We start from the raw sequence: 22,804 nt of genomic DNA, 5'->3' as shown, positions 1-22,804 counted from the left end.
AAAAATTACGTTTCACATTTTTCATTGCCTATTTCCATTGAGCTGGGACCATATACATATTTTCCATAGAAATATCTGCAGTGATTCATTTAACAATGGTGGAAAGCAAGGTTGTAAAATGGGGCAAAACTCATGTAACAAATGTCTCACTTAGCAACAGAAATTTTGGGCTCAATTGTGGTCATAAGTCGAGGATTTCATGTACAAAGTGTCTGGTACATTTTATATACAGATGAAATATTTCCTGCTTTCGCTGTGAACCGTGCCATTCATCCACCCCGTGTTCGTTAATATATGATAGCATATTTTTGTTTTTAATTTTGCTTTCTCTAAGAGCGCTGTGTCTTCGTTAACCATAAATTTTAATTATGAGTATATTCTTTTTATTATTTATTGTTAATACTTCATTAATGTACCAATACAAAAATTATGTTTCACATTTTTCATTGCCTGTTTCCATTAAGCTGGGACCAAATACATATTTTTCATAGAAATATCACTTTGAATAATGCAAATTTGAATAATGTGACCATTTGAGTGTGATTAATGAAATTTAATTAATTTCTGGGGCTTTCTTAGTGAGGAAAACTGGTGTGAAATTGTAATCGGCATTCTTCCAAAGAAAAATGGCAAGGAATATCGCTGGCTAGTATTAGGGACAGTTTGTTCTTTTTTTTAACAGAATGATTGCCTTTTTGAAATAAAGTTGTTTTGAGGTGAGCCCATTCAGCACTTGTTATAAGGGCCTCTGGTGGCTCAACAGACTAAGCAGTCTGTTATTAACACAGCTGCTTGCAATTACTGCAAGTTCAAGTCCCACCAGGCCCAAGGTTGACTCAGCCTTCCATCCTTTATAAGGTAGGTAAAATGAGGACCCAGATTGTTGGGGGCAATAAAAGTTGACTTTGTATATAATATACAAATGGATGAAGACTATTGCTTAACACAATGTAAGCCGCCCTGAGTCTTCGGAGAAGGACGGGATATAAATTCAAATTAAAAAAAAAAAGAGCAGGGAGAGTTGGGGATGGAGTTAAGCATATCATCAGTTTAGAGTCGTTATGTTCCCACAAGCGGTCCAAGTCCAACCTCCTGTGAATTCTGCGGACCCTTATCTGGTGCCAATTTAGAGTTGAATTTTAGTTGACTAGATTAATGTCAGGCTCCAAGAATTGGGACCATCTGTTAGATTGCAGCACAGAAGATTTATTCAAGGCTAAACACAGCAATCTAGTCAACTGAAGTTCAAAAATAAATTAGCTCCAGATAAGATAAGGTAATAAGATAAGGTAAGATAAGATAAGGTAAAATAAGACCTTTCGATCGACATTGAGCTTGTTGATCGAAAGGTCGGCAGCTCATCGGTTCGAATCGTGTAGCGGGTTGAGCTCCTGTTACTTGTCTCAGCTTCTGCCAACCTAGCAGTTTCGAAAGCACGTAAAAATGCAAGTAGAAAAAATAGGGACCACCTTTGGTGGGAAGGTAACAGCGTTCCATGCGCCTTTGGCGTTGAGTCATGCCGGCCACATGACCACGGAGACGTCTTCGGACAGCGCTGGCTCTTTGGCTTTGAAACGGAGATGAGCACCACCCCCTAGAGTCGGCAACGACTAGCACGTATGTGTGAGGGGAACCTTTACCTTTAAGGTTCAATAGAATTCTGGAGGGGTTGGATTTGGATTGCTTGCGGGAAGGCAATGATTCTAAACGGATGATGCACTTAACTCAGCCCTTCAGCTGTGCCTGCTCTTCTCCTACATCAGGGGTGTCAAACTCGATTTCATTGAGGGCCACATCAGGGTTGTGTTTGACTTTGGGGGGCTGGGAAGGTGTGGCTGGGATAAGCGTGGCCAGCTTGACGTCACTCATGTCACTGCCTGCGGTGGCCAGAGCGTTCTGCCAGCGAAAACAGGCTCCCAAGCTCTGTTTTCGGCCACGATGGCCTCTTGCAACCCTCTGTCGGGAGAAACGGAGCTTCGGAGAGCCGTGTGCGGCCTGCGCGAGCTCCATTTTTGCTGGCAGAGGCACTGCGGGCTGGTTCTTTGATGTTTCCAGGGCGGCCCTGTGGACCAGATGTAAGCACCCCATGGGCTGGATTCGGCCTGCAGGCCTTGAGTTTGATACCCTTGTCCTACATCTAGTGTATCCATGAACAGAACTTAAAAAGGATATTGAAGAGTGGTTCAAGACAGCCATTAAAAAACCCACTCCAGGTAGCCCTCGACTTACAAGCATTCATTTAGTGACTGTTCAAAGTTATAACAGCACTGACCAAAGTGACTTATGACCATTTTTCACACTTATGACCATTGCAGCATTCCTCGTGTGATCAAAATTTGGATGCTTGGCGACTGGCTCGAATTTACAATGGTTGCAGTGTCCCAAGGTCATGTGATCACTTTTTGTGACCTTCTGTCAAGCAAATTCACTGGGGAAGCCAGAGTCACTTAACAGCTGAGTTACTAACTTAACAACTTTAGTGGTTCACTTAACAACGGTGGCAAGAAAGGTCGTAAAAACAGGGTAAAACTCACTTAACAAATGTCTCGCTTAGCAACGGAAAGTTTGGGCTCAATTGTGGTTGTAAGCCAAGGACTAACGATGTCAATTTTTCCCTTAAGAAAAACCCTGTCAAAACCAATATGATCCTATTATATTTATATTTTCAATAAATTCAATAAATAATAATATTTTAATGTGGATTATGAGTCATTTCAAAGAAAAGGTGAGGTGAAGTCACAGGAAAGCTCTAGTAAAAAAGCTGAAGACATTTGAAATGGCTCTGCCATCTGTCAGAAATGTTGTAGGGCCTCTTGCTTGGTCGGGGGTTGGAAAAGATGACCTACAAGGACCCTTCCAATTCTGTTATTCTATTCTATTCTATTCTATTCTATTCTATTCTATTCTATTCTATTCTATTCTATTCTATTCTATTCTATTCTATTCTGGGTTGGCAGTATTCGGGTCCAAATTAGATGCTGTTAATAAAATTCTATAACAACCAAGCCTTGTTTTGTGAGGCAAGGAATCGCCTTCCTCCATTATCACTTTTGCTTGTGAGATGCATAACTGCTTTAAAAAATGATTGAGGCAGAAGCCAAGAAAATGAGCCCTCGCATGAAAAATCACATAGTCGCCCGAGAGATCAACACCACCAAGGCATAAATCAATTTTCTCAGATGGAAATAAAAATGAGCGCAGGCTAAAATGAAAGAGACAAGTTCAGGGTGGAAGCATATGATGTTATATCAAGATGATTCCAAATTGAATTGGAGAAGTGTTCCTCTGCTTATATAAAATTGTAAATTTATTTGGTTTCCTGTCAAGACTTGACTGGGGCTTTTGAGTCAGGGAACTTTAGGAAGGATGTCTTTTTGTGAAATGGCTTTTTCCTTAGAATGTAAATATTTCAGGCTCTTTATAGATAACCCAGGCGAATGAGATGGCTTTAAGATAATACACAGCATTTTGAGGGCAATTTACAACCTTTTGAAGACAATAAAGAATTGACTGGATTTTTTTTCCCCACAGAAGTTGCTCTATTTTTCTAACTGTGTAACTCTGCCCATTTCGAACTGTTGAAGGACAAAGAGTGATCTTCAGCTATTTTTGATTACAAATAAGTCCACCATCCTGCACTGACCATCAGTAATAGCTACTCTTCATAGATCAGTGAGGGATTTCTTCCAAGAAAATTATCCTTTGACACAGTGGTGAAATCCAAATTCTTTTATCCTTTGACACAGTGGTGAAATCCAAATTCTTTTATTACCGGTTCTGTGGGCGTGGCTTGGTGGGCGTGGCAGGGGAAGGATACTGCAAAATCCCCATTCCCTCCCCACTCCTGGGGGAAGGATATTGCAAAATCTCCATTCCCACCCCACTCTGGGGCCAGCCAGAGGAGGTATTTGCCGGTTCTCCGAACTGCTCAAAATTTCCGCTACCGGTTCTCCAGAACCTGTCAGAACCTGCTGGATTTCACCCCTGCTTTGACAGTCTCACACTGAATTTGTTGCTAAGGTAAGTAGATAAAAGGAGACAAAGCCTTTGAAATAACCAGAATGAAGCAAAAATTCGGACAATACTGGGACCTACATTAAACAAAAAATCACAGGACAATAGGCAAATTTCCCAGTTCTGTATAGGTAGTCCTTGAGTTATGACTACAATGGAGCCCAAACTTTATGTTGCTAAGTGAAACATTTATTAAGTGAGGTTTGTCGAGGGGTGAAATCTAAAAATTTCCCCTACCGGTTCTGTGGGCATGGCTTAATTGGTGGGTGTGGCTTGGTGGTCAGATGACTGGGTGGGCGTGGCCAATAACAATAAATAATAAAAATAATAAACAAAGTATAAAAAACAATAAGAGGTATCAAAAACCAGCTTTCACACTTTACACACACACAACACAACACAACTGACTCACACACAATGTAAAAGCAGCTGCACTTCACACAGCCACAAAAAGCTCAAAAACCAACTATCACACTTTACACACATACAACTCACACACACACACACATACACACAATGCCACATACAGTTTCATGAGATTTTGTGTGTTTGTGTAGTTAGAGTGAAACACTACAGAAACACACCAAATCTCAGAAAGCTGCACAAATATTTTATTATTTTATTTTATTTTATTTTATTGTGGACTTCAAATCCCAGAGTTCCTCAGCCAGCAAAGCAGGAAGTCAAAGCAAGCTTTTTCTTTTCCTTCAGTAGCTGAAGAAAGCATGCCGTAGCCAGCCCGAAAGAGCAGTAATTATAGGTAAGTGAGGAGGGGGCATTGGCTGGGCATGGGTGGGGGCTCTTGTAAGTGGGGGCTGTTAAAAAGTGGGTCTAAAAGCCTGTGAGGATCAAGAAACTCCTCTGGGATCCTCAGAGGAGGCTTTTAAAACCTCGGTTTTTTTTCTTGTTTTTTTAACCCTTCTGCTGAAGAGGTTTTTTTAAAAAAAACTTTTAAAGGGTTTTGATGATCTCTGATCATCAGAGGTGTTTTTTTTTACTTTTAAAGGCATGTTTCGACTGAAGAAAAACTTTTAAAAGTAAAAAAAAAAACCCTCTGCTGATGGTGTGGCTCAGCAGAGGCCGGGGGGCGGGGGGGAGGCAGGACCAGGGATTTTTGCTACCGGTCCTCCGAACCAGCAGCTGCCATCGCTACCTAATCGGGAGAACCGGTGCGAACCGGGAGCATTTCACCCCTGGGTTTGTCCCATTTTACGATCTTTCTTGCCGTAGTTGTTAAGGGAATCACTGCAGTTGTTGCAGTAAGATAGTAACATGGTTGTTAAGTGAATCTGGCTCCCCCATTGACTTTGCTTGTCAGAAGGAAATCACATGACCCCGGGACATTGCAACCGTCATAAATATGAACCGGTTGCCAAGCATCTGAATTTTGATCACCTGACCATGGGGATGCTGCAACTATGGCTGTAAGTATGAAACACGGTCATAAGTTGCTTTTTTCACTGCGGTTGTAACTTTGAGCGGTCACTAAGTGAACTGTTGCAAGTCGAGGACCATTGGTAACTCTTAATTCAAAAAAAAAGAGAGGTAGAAAATGCCAGAATTTAGGCCCACGGAGAACTTCTATTTTTATATAATATGTTGATCAGCCAGCAAAGAATGCACTGTCATTATGTCTAAGCTTTCTTTAAATCAATTTATGAAACATAAAAAAAGGTGATTATTTTTAGAACTCCTATTACTTTTCAGTTTTATGGTTAGCAATTTCAATATTGTGCTTAGTTCATTCTGATGAAAATATGGATGGTTTTTAAGATGAGCATCAGGGGGGGAATCCAGCAAGTTCTGACAGGTTCTGGAGAACCGGTAGTGGAAATTTGAGTAGTTTGGAGAACCGGCAAATACCACTTCTGGCTGGCCCCAGAGTGGGGTGGGAATGGAGATTTTGAAATATCCTTCCCCCAGGTGTGGGGAGGGAATGGGGATTTTGCAGTATCCTTCCCCTGGAGTGGGGTGGGAATGGAGATTTTGCAGTATCCTTCCCCTGCCACAGCCACCAAGCCACACCACGTTCATCATGCCACGCCCACAGAACTGGTAATAAAAAAATTGGATTTGATGACTGATGAGCATATACTGTATATCCTTAGCATTTTTTTTCAAATAGAAAAAAGAATACACCATTCGAAGAGGCAATGAGAAAAAAGTAGGAGGGTGGGGACACATATATTGCTTCCGATACCTCTCAAGTGTTTTAAAAAGGTCTTGAGTCAATAGGACAAATACACAGCACAGATTAGCTCTCTTATTGTGACCCTGTTGTGCTATTTGATTAGTATGTTATGAAAAACACAGCTATAATTTGCTCTGAGACTTTGATTTGGTAAAGGTTGAGGGAACACAAGGAAGGGGAAGATTGTTGTGCCTCATCCTCCCTCCTCTCCTCAGCCGGGCCCCTCCCGTCTCGTCCCGGGTCTGCTATCAGACTCGGAGTCTGATAATGAAGATGAACGGCCTGTCATGCCTCCAGCCCCCGGCTCTGGCCCCATGCCCGGACAGGATGTCAGGAATGAACAAACAAACCTCACTCATACGGCGTATGTTCCTTTGGCTCAGCCATCAGAGGAAGTCAGCCACGGAATGGAATTACTTGGGCCTACTCCTTCTGACCCCTCCCTTTCTCAAACAGCAGAAAACAATTCAAAGTGGGAGGATCCTCGCTTCCGGAGATCTGAGAGGCGACGTCAGCAGAAGGAAGGGAGGGGCAGGCCTGGATAAATGCTGAGTCATGGAGCCACACCCCACAGCCTATATAAAGGACCTGCTTTTGGCATTCCTTGAGTCAAGCAAAGTCTCATCTAGTTTGCTGAAGTCACAACTTGGATTCCTGCCTGCCCTGAGAAATCTGAAAGGAATTTGGCAAAGCTGCAGAGGCTTCATGGCCACGCTTGATACGGACTTCCTAGACCCGGTCGTCGGAGGGGGAGTGGGACACGACAAAGATGATGGAAAAGGAGACAGGTCAATTATTGAAATGGACCTTGGAAATGTGGTGAACTCATGCCTTTAGAAGTCTATAGAGATTCTCAGTCATCCAGGTCACAGTTATCCCAAAGGTGCTTTTTCTGAAGACGTTTCGCTTCTCTTCCAAGAGCTGAAGAAGCTTCTTGGACGAGAAGTGAAATGACTTCTAAGAAAAACAAGAAAGAAAGTCCAGTTGCCACTTCAAGAAGGCACCTTTGGGACAGGTCTTTAGAGTTATCAGAAGTTGAATGTGACCTAAGAAACTTAGAAAGCCAAGTTTAGATATAAAGTTTGTCCTGAACCATGATTTGAGCTTATAGATGCTTTTGACATTTATGTGACTATGCCAATATAAAGGTTGGAATTAGTGGAACAAGTTTTTGATAAAGCCCAGTTAGTTCTCATTAATTTTTGCTTTGTTAGAATGACACAAAAGTACTTGAGAGTCTGAGAGCTTATCTGCATTGCCTAATTGTCCCATCCTCGGAAACCATTTTTGGAAGAGATGGTCGGAGAACATCACTCTGTATTCGCCTCCTCTCATTGCAATTGAGATCCCTGGGGACAATTTTTCTGCTATGCTTTTATGTGCTCTTTCCTTTCTGATCGAAGTGCTGTACTTTGTGAAAGTCTAGCTCTACAGTTGTGGCTACTTCACAAAAGAAAGCATACTCCCTCAACTGTGTCAATAGTTACCCTGGACAAGAAGCAATGGATGAGACTAATCAAGGAAAGAAGCAACCTAGAACTAAGGAGATATCTCCTGACAGTTAGAACAATTAATCAGTGGAATGACTTGCCTCTAGAAGTTGTGGGTGCTCCAACACTGGAGGTTTTTAAGAAGAGAACGGATGACCACTTGTCTGAAATGGTAGGATTTCCTGCTTGAGCCAGGGGCTGGACTAGATCTATAGCAATATCCTTCCTATAAAAGACTACTTCAGCTTCAATCGCAATATTACAAGAGCAAAAAATAGATTCAAGCTAAATGTCAACCGCTTCAAACTTGATTGCAGAAAATATGACTTCTGTAACAGAGTTGTTAATGCTTGGAACTCACTACCTGACTCCATAGTCTCTACTCAAAATCCCAAAATCTTCAACCAAAAACTGTCTACTATTGACCTCACCCCATTCCTAAGAGGACTATAAGGGGCGTGCATAAGAGCACAATAGTGCCTACCGTTCCTGTCCTATTGTTTCCTTCATTATATCAAATTAATATTATTGATGCATATTTTTACTTATATATTTTCTTCAATACATGTTGTTTTATCTATGACAATTGTTTGTGTATACTGTTGTGACAAAATAAAATAAAAAAAAACCACTCTGTTATTCTGTTATTTCATTACCCATGCTACAACAGCATAATGGATATAACACTTGCTTTGTAAATATGTAGAAGTCTGCCTGTTTGAAGCTTAGGGGAAACTTTTTAAAAAATAATAATTTCCCCCTAGTGCTATATACTTTTCTCTGGGTTATAAGGACATTCTTTTAAGGTTATTCTGAAAACAGACAGGTAAAAAACGGAGGACAATGTAGCATCTACATCATTTTCCGGAAATAAAATGATGATTGCCTGAAGATGTCTGTAAAAATCAATTCCAATTCCTTCCCTTTCGTACACATTGAAAAAAATAGATATGAAAACAACTTGTGAAGGAGTGGGCAGCCCTAGAGAAGAAATGAACAAACAAATAAGCAAATAAAGAAATAAATATGTCCAATCGTGGAAATACACAGATATTAATACTGGAAGGTATTAGGATTTGAATAATGAAAGCAAATTGAATAATGAAATGAACAAATGTTTCTTGCAACTTTCTTTCCTACTTGTTAGTCCACCCTTCCCCAATTTCTGAAGCTCTTCAGAAATATTGGCAACACAGTTCCTCGAAAGCTATATCAGCCTGGCCACATTAGTGGAGAGTAATAAGGTTCATATCCTAATACATTGTACAAGCATCAGGCTTTGGAAATCTGATTTAGTCTAAGACCAAACTCCATATTTGGCTCTTGTATGTCTGGAAAGACTCTGGAAAGAGTGCAGAGAAGAGCAACAAAAATGATTAAGGGACTGGAGGCTAAAACTTACGAAGAACAGTTACAGGAATTGGGTATATTTAGTCTAATGAAAAGAAGGACAAGAGGTGAAACGATATCCCTGTTCCAATATTTGAGGGGCTCCTACAAATACGAGGGGCGTGTGTGCAAAACTATTTTCCAAAGTACCGAAAGGCAAGACAAGAAATAATGGTTGGAAACTAATCAAGGGAAGAAGTAAACTAGAATTAAGAAGAAATTTCCTAATGGTGAGAGCAATCAACCCACGGAGCAGCTTGCCTTCAGAAGTTGTGGGTGCTGCATCACTGGAGGCTTTCAAAAGAGATTGGACAACAATTTGTCTGAACAATCTCCTGCATGAGCAGGGGGTTGGACTAGAAGACCTCCAAGCAGGGGTGAAATGCTCCCGGTTCAGACCGGATCGCCCGATTTGGTAGCGATGGCGGCGGGTGGTTCGGAGAACTAGTAGCAAAAATCCCTGCTTCTCTCCCATGCCCAGCTGAGCTGCGCAATCATCAGAGGTACTTTTTTTACTTTTAAAAGTATTTTTCTTCAGCTGAAAAAATGCTTTAAAAGTAAAAAAAAAAATCCTCTGATCGTGCGGCTCAGCTGGGATCATCAGAACCTTTTAAAAGCATTTTTTCTACAGTCTCTTTGCTTTTAAAAGGCTGTGACGATCCCAGCTGAGCCGCACGATCAGAGCGTTTTTTTTTTCTTTTAAAGGAAAAAAAATGCTTTTAAAAGAAAACAAAAGCCTCTGACAATCAGGCAACTCAGCTGGATCTTCAGAGCCTTTTAAAAGCATTTTTTACAACCTCTTCAGCTGAGGTTTTTAAAAATAAAAAAAAAAGTTGGCCATGCCCACCCAGTCACATTACATTACATTACATTACACCCCCCCCAAGCCACACCCACAGAACTGGTAGTAACAAATTTTACATTTCACCCCTGCCTCCAAGGTTCCTTCCAACTCTTCTTAGTCTGCATTTTATGTCCTATGTTTTTGGATCTTAGAATATTAATTAGAAGAAACACAAAGAATTTACCTTTGCATGTATGATCTCAGTAGGGTGATGCCCAGAAGGAAGTACATCATAATGGAGCACACCATCATGGCCAGTCCGAGGAGTATGGCCCGGTCCTCTCCTGCTTTGAGAGCGGTGACTGTTTTCCTTTTGTCCAGTAGATCATGATCCCTGATTTTTTGGTAAATATTTCTGAGGTTGAAAACAATACATTCTTATGTGGAGTTCACACTTTAATCAATAAACCCTCTAAAAGGACTGTTTTGCTCCGTTTCCAGGGCCTGCCTCAGGGGAGATCACAGCTTTAAGTTTATCGCATTCGATGTTTTCTAAACATTTTGCTTGGACCTGGTAGGGGAAAGAAAAAATCACCGGCATCCGAAACTCACAAAAGGCTTTCATTGGTGGAATGATTGTCAAAGCTCCCCTTCCCCCCCCCGTCTCTCTTGCCTCTGGTTTTCCATTTGTGGGAAGGTCTTTTGCAAAAGACGAAATGAATCTTCAACGACAATGACATCATTCACACCAGAGGAATTCTTTGGAATTGTTGTGATCCGTCAGCAGCCTGGGGAACTGTCGGCGGAATCGGACTGTGATGAGCCTGTTCCTAATGCCCACATGAGGTGAGCTGCCAGAAGGCAGGAGCAGTTCAAGCAGAGAGGTCACCTCGGGAGTAGGGCCAAGAGATGATTGGCCCCTCCCATAAAAGGAGACCAGCACCGGTGTCTCAGTTTGCCAGAAAGCAACATTGCGTTCTTTGCTCTGTTCTCTGCTCTGGATGTTTATCAGAAAAGACCTTGGCAGTTATTCAGATTGAACCAGGTTTGAGATAACCAAAGACTGTTTGTTTGTGAAGCCTTTGTTTCATTTGGAGTTACCCGGCGCTGGGAATGAATTAATTCCCAGCTGTTTGAATAAAGTGTATTTTTACTAAGGACTGCGTTTGTTGCTGCCTGCTCGAGTCGGGGTCACAACAGGAATCCCCAGAAAAAGGTGTGATGTGACTGAAGAGAGAATAGTCAAAGATGTGTTCTTCCCTGCTTTATTTCCTGGTGGAAATTTAGAGCTCTGAGTTTCCTCAGCAATTCAGAGTACTTAGGGCTTGGATTTCAAGTTACTCTGGACCAGGGGTTTCCAACCTTGGCCACTTTATGACTTGTGGACTTCAATTCCCAGAATTCCTCAGCCAACTTTGCTGGCTGAGGAATTCTGGGAGTTGAAGTCCACAAGTCTTAAAGTGGCCAAGGTTGGAGACCCCTGCTCTGGACACTTAACTGACCCAGATAGGACAATAGACTGATTTAGGTATATAGGTTAACTCTAATTTTTCCGGTGAAAAGTAAGATCAATTATAGTTCTACCAATTTCTAAAACTCTACATTTGAGTTCTATCATGTTTTACAGGTTGTCCTTGACTTACGATCTTTTGAGATGCTGATGGGGGATAAGGAGGAAGGTGTGGGGTCGTAAGGGGTAGGAAGCAAGCCCAAGGGCCTGTGAGGACTCCGAGGATGGGAAGTGGAGCATGGGCTTCTTAGAGAGTAGGGAAAACTTTGGGAGGCCCTTGGACCTGTGCTAGGACTCGCAGGGCCTCCCCTAATCCTGAGGTATCTCAGTCTCTGTTTAATGATCCATGTGGTTTTTAACAACTGCATCAGAGGCACCAGGGGTGGAGAGTGTTAAGGAACAGAGGTGGGTTTCAGCAGGTTCTAACTAGTTCTCGAGAACAGGTAGCGGAAATTTTGAGATGTTCGGAGAACTGGTAAATACCACCTCTGACTGGCCACACCCCCATCTATTCTCTGCCTCCCAAGTCCCAACTGATCGGGAGGAAATGGGGATTTTGCAATAATCTTCCCCTGGATTGAGGAGGGAATGGAGATTTTACAGTATCCTTCCCCTGGAGTGGGGTGGGAATGGAGATTTTATAATATCCTTCCCCTGCCATGCCCACCAAGCCACACTACGCCCACCAAGCCACACCCACAGAACCAGTAGTAACATTTTTTTGAAACCCACCACTATTAAGAAAGGTAATCATATGGTCTCCTCGCTTAATGACTGTCATGACTTGTGATTATAAAAGGCAGGGTCCAATATGACCATGAATCAAGGTCTATCTTTATATTGTATAGTATTCTGATATTTATGATAGTATTTTTCATAGTGTGTAGTATTTTGTAGTCTTTCCATCTGCATTAATTTAGCACAAACATCTTTTTTTGTTCTCATTTTCAGAGATACGATCTTACATGGATGGTCATCCATAATGTGATCGTTGATCAACATCATTGGCACCAACTTATTTCTAGCCTATTTCATGGTGTTCTGGGTTTTTGTTAACCTAAAATGATGGTCTATCTATTCTATCTATGGAGTTCTTGATGCTTTCTGATCTTGATTGTTTACTTGTGGACATTTCATTACCCAACTAGGCAGTGGTGAAATCCAATTTTTTTTTACTACCAGTTCTGTGGGCATGGCTTGGTGGCCATGGTGTGGGTTGGTGGGTGTGGCGGGGAAGGATACTGCAAAATCTTTATTCCCACCCCACTCCAGGGGAAGGATACTGCAAAATCCCCATTTCCTTCCCACTCCTGGGGGAAGGATATTGCAAAATCGCCACCCCACCCCACGCTGGGACCAGCCAGAGGTGGTATTTGCTGGTCCTCTGAACTGCTCAAAATTTCTGCTACTGGTTCTCTAGAAGCTGTCAGAACCTGCTGGATTTCACCCCTGCAACTAGGTAACATCATCAATGTGAGTAAGTGTGGGATTTGCTGCCTGCCATTTTCAGTGAGGGCATGGTTTTTTAATTTGGCATTACCTTAATTGGAGTGTTCTAATGTGTTCAGACAAATCAGTTCATCAATAGACCCATTTAAACACCGTTCAAAAAAGACAATATGTATAAACGTAGGATGGAAATACGAAACTAGAATACATCTTCCCCACCAGCAGCCAAAATTCAGATAAATAAAGATCAGCACCAGACAAAAAATGAGGCACAAAAACAACACTCTATCCAAGAAAACCACAACCCCGTCAAAAGTGGCAAGGCACACTACTATATATAAATAGGAAGCAACCCACACACTCATTTGCATGGATGATGTTATCTAATTGGGTAATAAAACATCTGTAAGCAAACAACCAAGCTCAGAGAGCAACAAGGACCCCACAGTTCAACCCTGAGCTATATTCCAGATATATTCCAGGGGTGAAATCCAGCAGGTTCTGACAGGTTCTGAAGAACCGGTAGCAGAAATTTTGAGCAGTTCAGAGAACTGATAAATACTACCTCTGGCTGGCCCCAGAGTGGGGTGGGAATGGAGATTTTGCAATATCCTTCCCCCAGGAGTGGGGAGGGAATGCGGAGTTTGCAGTATCCTTCCCCTGCAACCCACCAAGCCACACCCACAGAACCAGTAGTAAAAAAAAATTGGATTTCACCACTGATATATTCCTTTCTACTGGTATCTATTCTCTCTCTCTCTCTCAAATGAGTTACAGTTTCAGTTCCTACAGTTTCTATGTCTGAGAAATCCCACATTCAAATCAAATATTTTAATGGTATTTAAGGGTAGGACATGAGCAGACACATATTTTCTGCTCCGTATACTCTAGTGAGTTTTATATTTTCCCATCACCACATATTGCAGGGATTAGCACTTTGGAAGGCGTTGGGGACACATTTGGAATGTTGATCAGTTAGGACAGTTGTTTATTTACAAAATGGTTCCCATGCTGAGCCTGGCCAGTCATCAAACATTAATGTATCAGAAGGGGAAATGGCTGTTCCAGGACGTGCTGCAAATAACGAGAATGCCAAATGATCTTGCTTTGCTTTGCAGCAGGACAGATTCCTGGGTTTCTTGTTTTAAAATCATATGTTTGGATGTATTAGAAAAGGAACAGAGTGGAAGGGATGTTAAGGCATGTGCTTGCTCCGTTTGATTGTTTATTAAGCGGAAGATGCTAGGCCAGGGGTGTCAAACACAATTTCATTGAGGGAAGCATCAGGGTTGTGTTTGACCTTGGGGGGGTGGGAGTGGGCATGGCCAGAGTGGGTGTGACCAACTTGACATCACTCGTGTCGGGGGCGCCTGTGGTGGCCTGAGTGCTCTGCCAGTGAAAATGGGCTCCCAAGATGTTTCGGCTGCAATGGCCTCCTGCAACCTTCTGCCAGTAAAAACACAGCTTGGGAGTGCCCATGGCCCTCGCGAGCTCTGTTTTCAGCCATGACGGCCTCCTGCAACCCACTGCCAATGAAAATGGAACTCAGGAGAGCCGCACGCAGCCCTCCCCAGCTCCATTTTTGCTGCCAGAAGCACTGCGGGCTGATCCTCTCCTGTTTCCAGGGCGGCCCCATGGGCCAGATCTAAGGACCCAGTAGGCTGAATCCAGCCCCTGGGCCTTGAGTTTGACACCCCTGTGCTCGGCTGAATCTGAGTTCCACTGCTGAGTTGGAACTCAGTTATTTCAGTTTTGCGCTATGACCCATGCTTGGAATTAGGTGGAACAAAATAAAGGGCTTGTAATGTACATGAGAATGAGCCTGACAGCAGTGGTGAAATGTAAAATTTGTTACTACCGGTTCTGTGGGTGTGGCTTGGTGGTGGTGGGTAATGTGACTGGGTGGGCGTGGCCAACTTTTTTTTTAAACTTTTAAAAGCATTTTTTTCTACAACCTCTTTGGTCGAAGAGGTTGTAAAAAATGCTTTTAAAAAGCTCTGACAATCCCAGCTGAGCTGCGCGATCATCACAGACTTTTTTTTAACTTTTAAAAGCATTTTTTTCGGCCGAAGAAAAAATGCTTTTAAAAAGCTCTGACAATCCCAGCTGAGCTGCGCGATCATCACAGACTTTTTTTTAACTTTTAAAAGCATTTTTTTCGGCCGAAGAAAAAATGCTTTTAAAAGTAAAAAACCCAAACCCTTTAATGATTGCGTGGCTCAGCTGAGCATGGGAGAGCAGGGATTTTTGTTACCACTTCTCCGAACCACCCGCCGCCATCGCTACCGGATCAGCCGATCCGGTCTGAACTGGGAGTATTTTACCCCTGCCTGATAGGCAGGAGGGAGAGCCACAGATTGGACAACTGCAAGTGTCACTATGTCTTGTCCCACTGAAGGAGAAGAGGGCACGGGACCTATTTCAAATGGGACTCTCCTTAATTTTCTGAAGAGTAAAAAGAAAGGAGGCCAAAATACTTTCAATCTTGCAAGATTCTGTTACTAGAAGTAGCCCTCCACTTACAGCAGATTGTTTGGTGGCCATCCAAAGTTGCAACATCGCTGAGAAAAGTGACGTATGACTGTTTTTCACCTTTACAACCGTTATGTGATCAAAATTCAGACACTTGGAAACTGACTCTCCTTTTCCAACCTTCTGACAAGCAAAGTCAATGGGGAAGCCAGATTCAATTAACAACCGTGTTACTAATTTAACAAGTGCACTGATGGACTCAGTGGTGAAATCCAAATTTTTTTACTACCAGTTCTGTGGGCGTGGCTTGGTGGGCGTGGCGTGGCTTGGTGGGCGTGGCTTGGTGGGCGTGTCCATTCCCACCCCATTCCTGGGGGAAGGATACTGCAAAATCCCCATTCCCTCCCCACTCCTGGGGGAAGGATATTGCAAAATCTCCATTCCTTCCCCACTCCTCGGTGAAGGATACTGCAAAATCCCCAGTCCCTCCCCACTCCTGGGGGAAGGATATTGCAAAATCTTCATTCCTACCCCACTCCTGGGGGAAGGATACTGCAAAATCCCCAGTCCCTCCCCACTCCTGGGGGAAGGATATTGCAAAATCTTCATTCCTACCCCACTCCTGGGGGAAGGATATTGCAAAATCTCCATTCCTTCCCCACTCCTCGGTGAAGGATACTGCAAAATCCCCAGTTCCTCCCCACTCCTGGGGGAAGGATATTGCAAAATCTCCATTCCCACCCCACTCCTGGGGGAAGGATATTGCAAAATCTCCATTCCCACCCAACTCTGGGGCCAGCCAGAGGTGGTATTTGCCGGTTCTCCGAACTACTCAAAATTTTCGCTACCAGTTCTCCAGAACCTGTCAGAACCTGCGGGATTTCACCCCTGGATTGACTTAACAACTGTAGGTAAGAAAGGTCGCAAAATGGGGCAAATGTCACTTAACAAATGTCTCACTTAGCAACATAAATTGTGGGCTCAGTTGTGGTCGTAAATCGAGGACTACCTGTATAACCACACAATAAAGATAGAGCTAGTATTCCTGGCTATGCTTTTTGTCTGGAGAACCTTGTGGGGCTTGCAGGGCTGAGGACAACTTTGTTTGTCTGAAGTGGTGTAGGGTTTCCTGCCTAAGCAGGGGGTTGGTCTAGAAGACCTCCAAGGTCCCTTCTAACTCTGCTATTCTATTCTATTTGTTTGTATCTCTGCTTCTCTTTTCTTCTACATAATTTGGAACTCACTGGGTGTGTGGAATGAGATCTGATTTATTTTTCCCTCACTAATGCTAGCCAGCAAAATGCAGTGGAGTAGATAACAGGACAAAGGGGTAAATGCGCGAATATTATGGGTAGACATGGAATGGGAGAGAAAGGGAGGATGATACACAGATGGAGGTTGGGACAGGATCTCCATTTGGTTCTGAAGGTGTAACCCCGTCACAATGCAAAGATGCTTCTTCTGAAGATCTGCTTCATGCTCAAAATCCTCTGGCCATGTTTCAAAGCAATCTCTGCACCGGTGTTTCTTAACCTTAGCAATTTGAAGATGTGTGGACTTCAACTCCCAGAATTCCCCAGCCATCCCAGAATTCTGGGATTTGAAGTCTATATATATCCGTGATGGTAAACCTTTTCGGCTTCGAATGCCCAAACTGGAATGTGCATGTGCATGTGTGTGCATGCTGGAGAATTGGAAACCCGAAGACCAGTTGGCGGCATGCATGTGTGTGCTGGCCAATTGCTCTTTCGCTTTCCGGTGCATGCATGTACACCGCCCAGCTAGTCTTTGGGTTTTCCGGTGCTCAGGTGTGCGTGAGGACTAGCTGGCTGGCGCGCATGTGCATGCTGGAAACCGGAAGAACAGCTGGCGATGGCACATGTGCCCATGGAGAGGGCTCTGCATGCCACCTGTGGCACATATACCATAGGTGCGCTATCACGGCTATATATCTTCAAGTAGAGAAACACTGCACTGCACAGTGGTGCTTCCCATAAGAAAGCCACAGTTGTGTACCTGTGTCTCTTGTTTGAAAACAGGAAAGCAAAATGTTTTGCTCGTGTCTTTGTGTGGCTATAGAGCCTGATCCAATTTATTCAGAAAAACCAGCCTGCAGATATTTAGACATGCATTGGACTGCAGTCATATCAACCCCCAGTTTGAACATCCCCACTTGAAAATAAATAGATTGGTTTGATTCATTTTCAAGTTTGTACACTGCTATTGGCAGCTTTTATCTGATCCTAGCTTGATATGTATTGTTGTTATTTTATTCCTGTTTTCATAATTTTTCACTACACTGCTTCTTCCATTACTCGCAGAAAATCCACATGCATTATTCTAGTTTGCTGCTAAGGATTTACTCTGGAATGCATGCAATAAATGAACCGACTCCCGAAAAACTCGCTAACCTTTCCCCAGCTTGAAATGAAAATCATAATCGATCTAGCTCATCCTTTTATTCCCCCCCCCCCAAACCATAGCACAACAACAACAGCGTCATTTCCTCCCCCAGTTTACAGGAGAATGTATGAGATCACATTCATTCCTTTAGAAAAAGAGATGTGAAAAAAATAAGTAAGTGTCCCATGGCTCTGGCTATTTATCAAAACGTATTTAACTGTAATGGCTTGCTATCGGTAGATGCGTTGTTACCAAATAAAAAGCCGACAGGAACGGCAGCAATTGTCATGCTGCTCTGGAACATTAGCCCATCACGCAACATAACTTGTGTCGCTCTGCAGACATAAAACGGGCATGGCACAATCAGTCAATAATATCGCACCAGAACACAAATGTGATTCACATGGACGATTGAGAAATAAGATGGCTAATTGAAAAGGACGGCCATGTCATTTCCACAGGAGGCTATGAGGCATGAAATGGACAGCGGAGAGGTAACAAATAAAAGATTAAACCAAACAAATAAGTTGTAGGAGCCCCAGGCAAGTAAGGTGACTGAAGTCCTGCGCTGCATGTTAAGAGGCTACCTGGTTTCTGTGGATGTTTAATTTGGTTCTAGAAAGCCAAACTTAGTAGAAAGTTTATACTTAATAGAAAGTCTCTACCAGGAAACCTGTTGATAGGTTATCTCAGAAAGACCATTAGTTTTCATGAATATTTGTTCTCTCATCCTTTTCTAAGGCATCCAACTATGTAGCTATTGGTACATCAGAGACCTGTGAATTCCATCATCTCAGGTTGTTATGTACATACTTACAAAAGGGCTTTGCTATACATCTATCTTCCTAAGACTCCTCTACAGGCTGAACCACCAGAGTCTGTTATGAAGGATCACGTAAGTTCTCAGTAGCTTATTGAAACAATTCCAGCAGGAATAGAAAGCTACTTAAACTCTGGTAAACCCACAGAGTGAAAAATGTACTGTTTCGAGAACCCAACCACACCAAGTATAGCTTGGCGTTTTATTCAGTTGTTATGTAAACAATGCAACCCCTCCTGTTTTTCTTCTGCTATGCAATAGCAAAATGCAGTAAAGATAAATGATTGGATAAAATTAAGCAAGATTATTACCTCTGTGGCTGTTAATGCTCACCCAGCCTGAAGTTATCTGTCTTTCCAAGTGAAGGCACTATTGATTTTGGGGGGTTTAAAAGCTCAGAATTTTTCTGGTTATTGCAACATTTTGGTTGTCTCACCTTTTGAATTTTCTGCTATCTGTGGGAACTCAATTGATGGTAGGACAAGGAAGAAGGAACTGCTTCCGTTTCATGAAAAGAGCATAGATAAATGTGGCAAGAAGGATGCCAAAGGTGAGTAATATGATACACATAACTTCCAACCGTACATCCAGATCAAATTTTGGATTTGGGGAGGACAAAAAAAAAAGAAGAAGAAGAAATAGAAAACCCAAAGCGCTTGTGTGGAAATATCCTTCTGTGTACAAAAATTATCTGGTGGTGTTCTGTGGCTACTGAACAATAACAAAAAAACCAAAAAAACCAAAAAACAAAAAACAAAAAACCAGGGAGTGTCCAAGGGTGGCTTCCTTTAAGTGTGATTTGCTCTCCTAGGCCCTTTGTAGCATTTAGAACAGGGGTGTCAAACTTGATTTCATTGAGGGATGCATCGGGGTTTGTGCTTGACCTTGCTTGCGGGGCTGGGGTGGGCATGGCCAGCTCGGTCACTCGTGTTGGGGGCACCTGTGGTGGCCTGAGCACTCTGCCATCTAAAATGGGCTCCTGAGCTCTGTTTCAGCTGCGACAGCCTCTTGCAACCCTCTGCCAGTGAAAACGGACCTCAGAGAGCCGTGTGCAGCTCTACCGAGCTCTGTTTTTGCTGGCAGAAGCATTGTCAGCCAGTCCTTCGCTGTTTCCAGGGCAGCCCCGCAGGCCAGATCTAAGCACCCCGCTGGCCAGATCCGGCCGGCGGGTCTTGAGTTTAACTCCCCTGATTATGTCATCTGATCGCTTCCAACAGCCTTTGGTGCACCAGGTCACAGAGCTGATGCTTGCCTTTTAGGAGAGATAGATTGGGAAAACTAAATAACAATGGCCTGCTTCTTCTGACCAAATACCCCAAGCATATGCAGTGCACCACTAACATAATGGTCAGGCTTGCAAGCAAGTATAAAACTACCTGAATGCATCACAGGTCCAAACAAATATTAATGTTGGGGGAAAAAAAAGGATGACAAGAAAATAATGTTTACCATGTGAAAATGTTGAAAAATTAAAAGGGGTCTCCAACCAGGGGTGAAATGCTCCCAGTTTGGACCGGATCGTGTGATCCGGTAGTGATGGGGGCGGGTAGTTCGGAGAACCAGTAGCAAAAATCCCTGCCCCCCACCACCACCCTGGCCTTACTGTTCCTCTTCTCTGTCCCTGAAGCTCTCGGTGGTGATATAGCTGCAAATGGCCTTAAATGACTGCCGCGGTGTTTCAATGGGCCGCACTACAGCGCTGTAGGTGGCTAGTAGACAGGTGATTCTATTTTTAAAGAAGGTAGACTGGTGTGCTCCCAAAAAAATGCAATTAGTAGACTGGTGCCTCTATTATTAAAGAAGGTAGACCAGTGCGCTCCCAAAAAAAGGCAATTAGTAGACCGGTGCCTCTATGTTTAAAGAAGGTAGACTGGTGCGCTCCCAAAAAAAGGCAATTAGTAGACCGGTGCCTCTATTTTTAAAGAAGGTAGACCGGTGTGCTCCCAAGTTTTGTATACTTTATTATTTTTATTATTTATTATTATTGGCCATGCCCACCGGGTCACCTGACCCCCAAGCCACGCCCACCAATTAAGTCATGCCCACAGAACCGGTAGGGAAAATTTTTAGATTTCACCCCTGTCTCCAACCTTGGCAACTTTAAGCCTGGAGAACTTCAACTCCCAGCAAAGCTGGCTGGGGAATTCTGGGAATTGAAGTCCACCAGGCTTAAAGTTACCAAGGTTGGGGACCCCTGGTGTAGACGGTGTAACTGGAGGAAGGGTAAAATAGTTTGTGGTTTGTTCCTGGCTGTGTGCCTTGTTTAACGTTGCTTCGGAATGAGGCATTCATGTCCCCTTGGCTTGGGAAAATGTCACAATTGTTCCCTGAACAAAAGGAAAGGCAATTAAAAGTAGGGTGGGGGTTTAGTTTGTTAAATAGGAAAATACTTGATAGAATTTTGATTGAAAGGGTGCAAATGCTGAATGGCCAGTGCACCTTCATGCCACTGGATTGTACAGACCAAATTCTTCATGTCCCTGATTTCTCATAGAAATATGAGAAAGGAATTTATTGTAAGCTTGTTAAAACCTATGATAAGGAAAATAGGCATCAATTTTGGAATGTTTTGCAGGACTATGGAACTGAGCGACGGTTGCTCTAGCCAGAATGGTAATTTATAGTGGAAATAAAGCATTTGCTTCATTTATTATTTATTTATCCCTGACATTTCTATGTCGTTCCACTCTAAATATGCACTGAGCGTGCATGAGAGAGAGAGAGAGACAAAACCTCACTACGGATTTCAACACCAAAGAGGAGCATCACATAAATAGGTGAGACACCCTAGTTTGTTTCATATATTTACGGATAGATGAATGTGGTGACATTAGAGATATGGGGACATTAACATGCATGTACATTTGCACGTCGACAATGCTGTGTTGTTGGCAGAGAACACAAATGATTTGCAGCAAATGGGAGATTGCAACAAGGAGTACTTCTTATTTGTGCTGGGTAGAAAACTGTTGAGACTCCAGCCCCCGAACCTGGCCCCATGCCCGAAAGTAGCTCCGAGAGTGAGGGGAAAGGGCCAGTAAGGCTTACCTCAGGAGCACCAATTCCTTTGGCCCGGCTCCAGGAGACAGAACCAGACCAGTTGGAGGACGTAATGAGGCCGTCATCCCCTGATTCCTCCCTTCCCCAGGCTACGCCTTCAGACCCAGCTGATAATAATAATAATCAAGCTTGGATCGACCCGTGCTTCAGAAGATTAGACAGGCGGTGTCATCAGAAGGAAGGCTGGGGCAGGAGCCCCACCCCACAGGATATATAAGGAGCTGTGGGACTGCTCTCATTCCACGGGAAGCAAAAATTAGCGGAACCGTTTCAAAGAGAGCTGAAAGTCTTACTCTGTGAGTCATTTGTTTGAACTTTGGCAGGCAGCCACGATTTCTCTGCCAGGACTGATAAGAGCCGTGAATCCACTGACTGAAGGCCAGCTTGTTGCTCTGAAGTGGGGAAGGAGACAGAACAAAAATGCACCTTTGTTGGCCCTCCCTGAAAATACGCTGTCAAATTTCAGCCAGGTACTCTGGGGGCTATAGCATAGCTAGCAACAACAACAACAAAAGCCCTGTGTGTCTCTATGCAGGTGGAATCAACATCCAATAAAACCCAATATTTATTTTTTATGCCCCAGGATACCTGGAACAAGGAGCTTTGTACCTTAGATCCAGTTATTGGCTTTTGTACATTTCCTGATTTTTTTCCCCCTAGTATGTATTTCCTAGTTAAAATGCAGCACAACAAAAGCGTAGTTTGACTTTACCTCCACATTCCGTAGGGAAGTTTGAATTACGGGCAGGCCTTGGAATTAAGAATGTGTAACTTACAGTGTAACTTACAGACAACTTGAATTTGCAAATGGGCTGCCTACGGCTAAAGATGGCGGATGGTGTTCTCCTTCCTCAAACCAATGGACTACTTAAGCATCTTTTTCATGAACCTCTGAACCTGCACATTTTTAATACAGGTAACTCTTGAGTTATGACTACAGTTTAGCCCAAAGGTTCTATGCTAAGTGAGACATTTGTTAACTGAGTTTTGCCCAGTGGTGAAATCTGAACCGGTTTTTTTATTTTTTTATTTTTTTTTATTTGCATTTATATCCCGCCCTTCTCCGAAGACTCAGGGTGGCTTACACTATGTTAAGCAATAGTCTTCATCCATTTGTATATTATATACAAAGTCAACTTATTGCCCCCAACAATCTGGGTCCTCATTTTACCTACCTTATAAAGGATGGAAGGCTGAGTCAACCTTGGGCCTGGTGGGACTT

General features: G+C 43.1%; 1 protein-coding gene across 1 annotated transcript in view; it reads right to left on the bottom strand.

Moving 5' to 3' along the window:
* LOC131200942 (calcium-activated potassium channel subunit beta-2-like) overlaps window positions 1-22,804 on the bottom strand; it is a 590,719-nt gene that overhangs the window by 39,119 nt on the left and 528,796 nt on the right. The window contains exon 4 of the mRNA XM_058188380.1: window positions 10,113-10,283. Within this exon, the coding sequence (XP_058044363.1) occupies window positions 10,113-10,283 (171 nt within the window). The remainder of the gene's footprint in view (window positions 1-10,112; window positions 10,284-22,804) is intronic.

This window comes from Ahaetulla prasina, chromosome 6, assembly GCF_028640845.1.
Source record: "Ahaetulla prasina isolate Xishuangbanna chromosome 6, ASM2864084v1, whole genome shotgun sequence".
Classification (NCBI taxonomy): Eukaryota; Metazoa; Chordata; class Lepidosauria; order Squamata; family Colubridae; genus Ahaetulla; species Ahaetulla prasina.
This window is presented reverse-complemented; position numbering and strand designations above follow the sequence as displayed.